Source organism: Mastomys coucha, unplaced genomic scaffold, assembly GCF_008632895.1.
Source record: "Mastomys coucha isolate ucsf_1 unplaced genomic scaffold, UCSF_Mcou_1 pScaffold20, whole genome shotgun sequence".
Lineage (NCBI taxonomy): Eukaryota > Metazoa > Chordata > Mammalia > Rodentia > Muridae > Mastomys > Mastomys coucha.
The window spans coordinates 141,613,773-141,623,518 of record NW_022196903.1 but is presented as its reverse complement, the minus strand read 5'-3'; the positions used below and the strand labels follow the sequence as shown (position 1 = coordinate 141,623,518).

General features: G+C 42.6%; 1 protein-coding gene across 6 annotated transcripts in view; it reads right to left on the bottom strand.

Annotated features, from left to right (window-relative positions):
* Positions 1 to 9,746, bottom strand: part of Ccdc91 (coiled-coil domain containing 91) — a 168,236-nt gene that overhangs the window by 55,769 nt on the left and 102,721 nt on the right. For all 6 annotated transcript variants that reach the window (XM_031383943.1, XM_031383939.1, XM_031383938.1 and 3 more), the window contains one exon: positions 6,916 to 7,023. In XM_031383943.1, coding sequence (XP_031239803.1) covers positions 6,916 to 7,023 — 108 coding nt within the window. The remainder of the gene's footprint in view (positions 1 to 6,915; positions 7,024 to 9,746) is intronic.

Sequence of the window (9,746 nt, the reverse complement as noted above, 5' to 3'; positions counted from 1 at the left end):
CTGTTGTGTCAATGTTTTCTATGGTATCTTCTGCCCCTGAGATTCTCTCTTCTATTTCTTGTATTCTGAAGGTGATGCTTGCATCTATGTTCCCTGACTTCTTTCCTAAAATTTCTAACTCCAGAGTTATCTCTCTTCGTGATTTCTTAATTGTTTCTACTTCCATTTTTAGTTTTGCTCAACTCCTTCACCTGTTTGGTTGTGCTTTCCTGTAATTCCTTAAGGGATTTTTGTGTTTCCTCTTTAAGGGCTTCTACTTGTTTACTTGTGATCTCCTGTAATTCTTTATGGGATTTTTTTGTTTCTTTGTTTGTTTCTTTCCTCTTTAAGGGCTTATATCTCTTTACCTGTGTTCTCTTGTATTTCTTTAAAGGAGTTATTCATGTCCTTCTTAAATTCCTCTAGCACTATTGTGAGATATGATTTTAGATCCAAATCTTGCTTTTCTGGTATTTTGGGATATCCAGGACTTGCTGTGGTGGGAGTACTAGGTTGTAATGAAGTCAAGTATTCTTGGTTTCTGTTGGTAGGATTCTTGCGTTTGCCTTTCGCCATCTGTTGATCTCTGGTGTTAGATGTTCTTGCTGTCTCTGACTAGAGCTTGTTCTTCCTGTGGGCCTGTAAGCTAGTGTCAGTACTTCTGGGAGATTAGCTCTCCTCTGGTAAATCCCAGGCACAGATGGTTGTGGATCAGTTGTCCATCCTGAGTCCTGGGGTCAGAGCACACCCTGGAGACAGGACCTCCACTTGCGGGAAAGGTGCAGAGAGTGCTATGGGTCTGTTGTCCCTCCTAGGTGTGGTCTGAGGTAGAAATGATCCTGACCAGGCTGCCCTGAGACTTGTGAGGCCTGTTCCTCCTGGCTGGTCCCTCCTTAGAAAGTCACCAGAGAGAAAATGGTGGATCTCTCCAGAGTCCCTGTGTTAAAGCACTCCCTGAAGGCAGACTCTCAGCTTGTAGGGAAGGGGCAGAGAGGGTTGTAGTTCTACTGCTGTCACTCCTAGGTGTAGACGGACGTTGAGAGGATCCTGTCCCTGCCGCTCTGTGACTGTGAGCGACACTCTAGCTTCTTAAGAGACAATGTCCTATATTTAAAGTACAGTACACACATATTGAAAGCTCTGAGAGTAAGTTGGCCACAAACTATACAGACAAGTTTGTAAGTCCAGCCATGCTTCCCAGTTTCCTACTCCAGCTCCCTGACAAATCCTGCTGCATAACCCTGCTGCTGTTGCTCCAACAGCACAGCAGCCGCTGCCAAGGAAGCCGTCTTTATTTGGATAGACTATGTATTGAGAAACTGCAGAAAGGCTAAGCAGAGGGTTCATCTACTTTATCTTCTCACAACATGAGCATGGAGATTATATGTCTGTCTGTCTGTCTGTCTGTCTGTTCTGGCTCTCATCTTAATATGAACTTGACTTATCTTTATGGCTTATTTGGTTTTAGGAGGATGGCAACTCATTTCTCCCAAAGAATGCATTCAAGAGAAATAGGAACAAGTGTCTTATTAGTGGAGTAGACTTTGTTTTAAAATAATGATTTATTAAATTTCTTAAATTTACTGTAAGCAGAGAATAAAGCTAAGAGTGGTATATGGTAGGGGAAAACAATCTCCTGGCTAGCTATGATCTGTTTGCAATTCCTATGTACACATTTGGGACACTAATTAGCAGTTAAAAGAAATGTGTTTTTTCCTGGCAAGTAAATGGTCTCAAGAGCATACTTTATCTATTTAATAACAGTGAGACTCAAGTGTTCTTGATAGCCAAAAATGAACAAAAACACCATCATAATTTAGACAACACCACTGCTATTTTATAAACCACTGTATAGAATTTTTTAAAAAATGAGCTAGTTACACTTGCTATTAAACAACTTTTATACAGCTTGAATTCTGACCCCAGCAGTTTCATCTCATTTTGCCCATGTAAGTATCACTATGCAAAAGCAGTTACTTAGTAACTGAGTAGTAACTTAGTTACTGAGTTTGGTAGAGCCTGAAGGTTTTATGGAGTCTGTATGGGAGCCAGACTTTCACCCTCTGTGACTCTAGTACACTGGAATTCATTCCTCAGCTTAAATAGACAGACTGCAGGACAGACACTGGGACACTGGGCATCGAACAATGCTAGGGTGAAAGCCTTGAATGCAGGCTCCCAATACCTATGTGGACTCTGCTAATGGCTATCTAAGGTACAGCAGACAAGAACCTGGGCATGTGCAGGGAGAAGAGCCAGGTGCAGTAGAACATGGCTGGGCATCACATAGGTCACAGGCAAAGGAAGAGAGCCTTAGGGGTACACATCCCTAAGGACAGGGTTCACTAAAGAACCACACTAACTGGATGGGAGGACAGAAGAGGCAAGAAGAGAGAGGCGGTAGGGGTGGCTGTGTAAAAGGACTGGAAACTCACACAAGGCTACACTGCAGTGCATTGAGTACTTCAGTGTCAGGAAAATACTTAAAGCTTTCAAGTGACTGAGCTTAGGATTTAGAGAGGGTCTGACATCATGCTAGCTTTCAGAGTGTTTTCCCTTTTATCTCTTCAAGAATGTCTATATCTACACATGTACACCCTTCCTTTAATCTTACACCCCTCTCCCACACTGTACTTCTCTGACACTGCCTTGTACTTCCTTCTTACATGTTCCATCTGGAATCTGAAGTTGGAGGAAAGCTGACTGCAATAGCCTCCTGTGCTTTGGGAAGAGCACTAACTGCTAAGTCACAGCTCAACCTCTGTGGAACTTATTTCTCCTCCTTTTTCAGCCTTTATTAATTTCTTCTCTGATGCAGTTACATTAAAAGCTATTTTCTAACAGCACATTATTCATCTATGACACCAATCCCACCTGTCACAAGTTTCTAAATACATTTTATCTGAGAAAGAGCAATGAAAACATCCTTTTATCATCCTTTTATCTTTTATCCTTTCATGCTAGTTTGATCCACTGAAGTTACAGCTGTGGGGAAACACAAGCCCTATCAACTTTGATTTCATAAAATGAATTTTTTCAGGAAAATAAGTTGTCACAATACATGTCTACGTTTTCCTTACTTTCTAACTTAAATTCCTTCAGTCTTGTTTAGCAATATTTATTTCCTCAAGTTCTTACCTGCTGAAAACCTAGAGCCTGCAGTGTTGCCCACTAGAAGTGACTAAAGGAGAGACACAAGAAATGAGTTTTTCCAGGCCTTGGGCAGGATGGTGTATGAATGAATCAACCAACCAAGATAAGCTGGCTACCTCAGAGAGGACAATTACAGGGTGGAGCCAGCAGAGAGCCAGGAGAGAGAGGCATAGAAACAAAGTACCTTCTACCTGAGGAAACAACCCATGGTCAGAGACAGAAACACACCCAAGAGAACGAGGCTCCATACACAGCCAAATCTCACAGGAGAGAAAGCGGAAGTTCCCTTGAACATATTGGTCCAGGAGACACTTTCATGAACAGAACACCAATGTCTCAGGCTCTAAGACCAAAAGCTGAAAAAGGGGACGTCAGGCAAAGGGCGCCATCAATAAGACAAAATGACAGCCTACAAAATGGAAAAAGATCTTCACCAACCCTACATTTGACAGAAGGCTAATACCCAAAATATATACAGAACTCAAAAAGTTAAACACCAACAAACAAAATAACCCAATTAAAAAATGGGGCACAGAGCTAAACAAAGAATTCTGAAGAGGAATCTTGAACAGCAAAGAATCCCTTAAAGAAAGGTTCAAAGTCCTTAGTCATCAGAAAAACACAAATCAAAACAACTCTGAGATTCAATCTTATGTCTGTCAGATGGCAAAGGTCAAAAACTCAAGTGATAACATGTGCGGGCGAGGATGTGGAGCAGGGAGTATACTCCTTCATTGCTGGTGGTAGTACAAACTTGTACAACCACTTTGGAAATCAATTTGGCGGTTTCTCAGAAAACTAGAAATAGTTCTATCTCAAGACCCAGCTATACCACTCCTAGACATATATCCAAAAGATGCTCCAACATCCCACAAAGACACTTGCTCAACTATGTTCATAACAGATTAATTTTTAATAGCTAGAAAATAGAAACAACCCAGATGCCCCTCAACTGAAGAATGGATAAAGAAAAAGTGGTTCATTTACATAATGGAATCCTACTCAGCTATAAAAAAACTAAAGACCTCATGAATTTTGCAGGCAAATGGACGAATCTTGAGAATGTCATCCTGAGTGAGGTAACCCAGTCTCAAAAGGATATGCATGGTATATATTAACTTATAAGTATATAATTAGCCATAAAAAACAGGATACCTATGCTATACTCCACAGACCCAAGGAGTCTGGACAGGAAGGAGGAAACAAGCAAGAACGCTTGAGTCTCACTTGGGAGGGGGAATAGAATGTGGAATGGTCCCAGAAGACAGATGGAGGGAGGGAACTGGGTGGGAGAAGAAATCAGGAGGGATGTGGGGAGGGGCAAGGAGGAGGGGCAGATGGCCATGAGAATGAAGGGAAATCTGAAACAGATGGGTGCAGGGAGGGGACTCCTCCAGGAAGAGATGGAGACCTGGGACAGTGGTGGCGCCCAAGAATCAATGAGACCGGGGATGGGAGGAGCCACCAAGTATCAATGAGGGTGGCTTAGCTGTAACTCACAGCACTGGGAATATGCACCAGGAAAGAACCTTGGTGGAGTGATAGGGACACCAACCCACCTACAAAACTTTCTACCCAAAACTTAATCCTATCTACAAGAAATGCAGGGACAAATATGCAGCAGAGACTGAGGGAAAGGCCAACCAATAACTAGCCCAACTTGAGACCCATCCCATGGACAAGCATCAATCCCTGACACTATTAATGATACTCTGTCATGCTTGCAGACAGGAGTCTAGCATGTTGTTCTCTGAGAGGCTCTACCCAGCAGCGGATTCAGATGCAGACACCCACAGCCAAACAGTGGATGGTGACTGGGAACTCCTATAGAAGAACAGGAGGAAGGATTGCAGCCCCTAAGGGGACAGGAACTCCACAGGAAGACCAGGAAGACCAACAGAGTCAACTAACCTGGATCCTTGGGGCTCTCAGAGACTGAACCACAAACCAAAGAACATACACAGGCTGGACCTAGGTCTCCCTGCACATATGTAGCAGATGTGCAGCTTAATCTTCATGTGGTTCCTACACAATTGGAACAGGGGCTATCCTAAAAGTTGTTACCTATATGTGGGATGTGTTGTTCTAGCTGGGCTGCCCTGTCAGGCCTCAGTGGGAGAGGAAGCACCTAGTGTCATAGAGACTTGAAATTTGAGGGTTGGTGAATACCCTGGAGAGGCCCTACCCACTCAGAGAAAAAGGAGATGGGGGTGTGGGGGAAGGGCTATGGGAGTGAGTAACTGAAAAAGGGGCCAGTGAACAAGATGCAAAGTAAGTAATTTAAAAAAATATACAAAAAAGGAGCTTGATATATTTCAGATAACACATACATAAATACATTTAAACTAAATATACATCAAATACTTACATACCTCCAAAACTGAAATCATTTGAAAGCAAATATAAGAGAACATTTTGACACTGAATTAGGTGAAAGCTGTTTACCAAAGAGACTGAGTCAAATATTAACAAAGGTGATCACTGGTAGATATCTCTTAATGCAACCTACCTCCCTGTCAGACAACTTTCTGTGTGCTCTAACCTATGGCTGCTGGGATGTTTCTGTACCCACAGCCTCATCCTAACACTCACAGTTCCCTCCGCTTGAGAGTTCTGACTATGGTATACAGAAACACAAACAACGGCATGTAACTTTGCCTTTAGCAAGCAGACCCGACTAGAATAAAGCAGTGAGAGGTCAAACTATTTGCTACTCAAAAGGATCCTGTGCAGTGTTTTTTCACTTTCTTCTCCTTTTATTGTTTTTAGTTACACGTGCGTGCGTGCGTGTGTGTGTGTGTGTGTGTGTGTGTGTGTGTGTGAGCATGTGTGCTTGCACACTCATTCATACTGGTGCTTGCAGAAGCCAGAGGTTGTTAAAATTCCCCCAAACTGAAATTACAGGTAGTTACAAACTTGCAGCATTGGAAGACAGGGACAGGAGGCTCTTGGAGGCTTGGTGGCCAGTCTGGCCAGCCAGGTTCAGTAAAAGCCCTTGTCTCACAAAAAAGATGGAAACAGACATTATGCTCTCTCTCTCTCTCTCTCTTTCTCCTCCCCTGCTCAAACACACACACACACACACACACACACACACACACACACACACACACACACAGAAAAAGAGAAAGAGAGAGAGAGAATAATCTTTAACAGAACAGATCCCTACTCAACTCTAGCCTATCCACAAACCTCCATCAAATTTTATACTTAATTTTGATTCCTCAATTGTAGTTAATTTTCTTCCTAACCTATTAAAAAGCTGCTTACATTTTCCAAGTTTTATGTCATAACACATCACAAAGAAGTATCTTACAAACATTCCTGACTATGGTATACCCATAAAAGCTCTTCGATTGATGGTTTAATTTTTGTAAAGTAGCTTAGTGTTTTAGCTTTTAAAAACATTAAAAAGTTCACGTAGAAACCAGTACTTAAGAGAATTATTTAAAACTCCAAAATTAACAGGTTGTTTCTCTGTTAGTATAGATCTACTTTATTTGTATGTATCTGTTAAAAATTGATCTTACATTCTGAACATCAGCTATCTCTTTGCTTCTGTGAGTAAGAGTGATCATGTATTAAGGGGAAATCCACCTAGTGTAGGCCTTTGACCCTGTTTGTCACAGTCTGTCATTAAAGTTCTCAAACTTCATTTATTCAAGGGTACTCGTTCTCCAAGACACATCAAGGAGCATGAATGGCAGCTGATAGAGAAGAGCCTGCAGTGTGGAGGAGGGAGGCAGGGGGAGCGCTGGTGCGTGAAGGGCACTCAATCAGTACCTGAGCATGCAGGAGCTCCTCACAGCGGTGAGCTTGTTTCTCTATTGCAGACACATACTGCTTCTCGATGGCATCTAGCTGCTGCTTAACTGAAGACTGCAGAAGTGCCTAGAAAAAAAGCTTGGATCAGACAACCTGGAGCTGACAGCTCTGCATCTCAAGTAGGGCAATGTGCTCTCCAGAAGCCACACGCATGACAGCAGGGTTCACTGACACGGGACATTAACCATCTATCTTCAGGTTTTATTGCTAATACTACACTTTTTTGGCTCGGATTCTACACACCTTCTACTTAAAAAAGTTAAACCTTAGAAAATGATAAAGAGAGTAAATAGTTTTGTTAAATAGCAATTCAGTTGAGTTGAGACCACACAGGATGAGGAGCAAATGAAAGTGTGGGGGGGTAAGGGGAGGAAGAAAAGCAGACATATTTCACTGGCTGACAAACTCCACATCCTCTGGGCACACTGCAGCACCCACGGGCCAAGCATGATCTTCGAGACCACAAGGCAAGTGGAAGCAGATGGAGCTCTGAGCAACTTCACTGAAGCCTACCCCCAGGATGCTTATGCCCCCAGCATGAAAGGGTGGAGGCTGGGTGTGTGTGAACCCACCATAAAGCAGCACTCAGAGGGCTAGCAGGGCTTGTGAGACAGAACTGTATAATGTGGACATGGGGGGCCAGGAAAGGATATAAAGTCAAGTTGGCAAGTGGTGGTACCAACGGCCCCTTCCTGGACATGTTTACATGCCAACTCTCCCTTTCCCTTCTAAGCACTGTGTGAGTCTACCATGTTTCCATAATGCCTTCTGTGCTATTTATAGACCCTAACATCCTAAGCGTGCTCAGGGCTCCTTAGCACACACTCTGTTGTTAGACCTATGCTGTAATAAACTACTCACAGTCAGAACAGCAACTGAAGGCAGACACATCTTATGGGAAACAGACCTTTGGCATATTCACCAGTAAAAGAAAAGTGAGCCAAATCTCTTAATCTTTGTTTTGAAAATAGACTTATTCAGTTGGAAACAACATGCATCAAAATCCTAAATAAATAGGCATGCATTTATTTTTTTTTTTTTAACAAAACTAAAAATACTTTTTAAACCTCTGGATATGTCTCAGATGCTCAGGAAAAAAAAAAAGGTTCTTTTGTAATGGGAGCTATGAGGCTGCTGTCCCAGCTCCATTTCAGGTCCGAGCAGAGCAACAAGGGTGAGGGCCAGTGCCTGCTGGAAGGAGAGGACACAGTGATTCCTCAGTGTGAGTACTCCCTTGAGCTGCCTCAGTTCTGGGTTGACAACCTAAGCAGTAAAGGAATGGTGGACAGAGAAGCCTAAATTAAGTGTCTGAACTGGGACTAGATGCTATAAATCTCTAATTTTCCCCTCACAAAATTTATTATTTATTAAATTTAAAAAATTCTTTTCAGTGTTCTGTTCTGTTCTGTTTTGTTTGAGACAGGATCTCACTATGTATGTAGCCTTGCTTGGCCTGGAACTGATTATGCAGATGAGGCTGGCATTGAACTCACAGAAATCTGCCTGCTTTGCCTTTCAAGTTCTGGGACTAAAGGTATGTCACCATGTTTGGCATAAAATAATTAATTAAAGGGTGATATAGATACTTTTCTTGAAATGACAGTCTTTTGTAAGTAGTATCTTCTTGTTTTGAGAAGGGGTGTCAGGTAGTCAAGGTGCCCTCAAACTCACTATATAGCTAAGTTTCTTCTCCTGCCCCCACCTCCCAAGTCCTGGGAGGTCAAGTGTGCATCCCCATGCCTGGCAAAGCTGCCATTCTCTTCTGGAACTTGACAGAACTGTTCAGTGGAAAGAGGTGTTTTCACTTCCCTACTTGCTGTAGTCCAAAACTACCCCAAATTCTAATGGCTAATTCTAATTTCTGGTCAGTTATGTTTTCAGGAAGACAATTAATAAATAAAACAGTCTCTTCCCATAGTGGAGCCATCTGAAGTGCTGTCCACCTTCACCTACTCAGTCATGCTACCCCTCTTCTTTTGAATGCAGCTTTTGAGAAGGAGCTGCTCAGGAACAGGAAGAAAAGCCACAGGAGACAAGCCAGCCTCCCAGCAGCGTACACTTCTATCCATACTACTTTTTCTACCTCACAAAGCACAGAAAGACAATCATTCTGATGTGAATTTTGGGTGTCAGGATCTGTCCATAAGGCTTAGCACAGCAGCTGGTATGAGGAAGCCAGAAAGAACGGAGGCGAATGTGGAAAGTGGAGTTGGGACAGTGTAAGCAGGAGCCACAGCAAACCCTTCCCAGCTGTCTCAGGTTACTGAGCAGAGGGGCTAATAGTGCCTCGGTCCAGCTAATCAGGAAACTCCCGGAAGCCATTCTCCCATCTCAGTTTTATCTGTAGAAGACACAGGAAGACACATTCACAGTAGCCACTTGTGTTTCTGGCTTCCTGTGTTACTATATAAAATGAAAGTTGTCTTCCTATGAGAAATGCTCATGGACTTTACGTCAAGAAAGGCATATTAATATTAACATTCTGTAACTTGTCTTCTGCAATCATCTTTACAGATAGCTGCATGGAACAAAGGCTTCAGTGTGGATGTAAGGTGGCCAGTTACTTCATCCTGGCTCCTGAATCAGGCAAAGGCCATCTAGGCCCCATATGCTCAATCTCTGAATAGATGGTAAGAGCCCCATCTCAGGAGTGACTACTGCATGTCTGAGGAGAACTAATACAGATGGGATTCTGTCATTTAAAAAAACAAAACAAAACACAAAAACCCCTATTGTCTAAGTTTCTTAACTCAATTGAGACATCAAAGTTTCTCCAGTTTTTCCTTTTT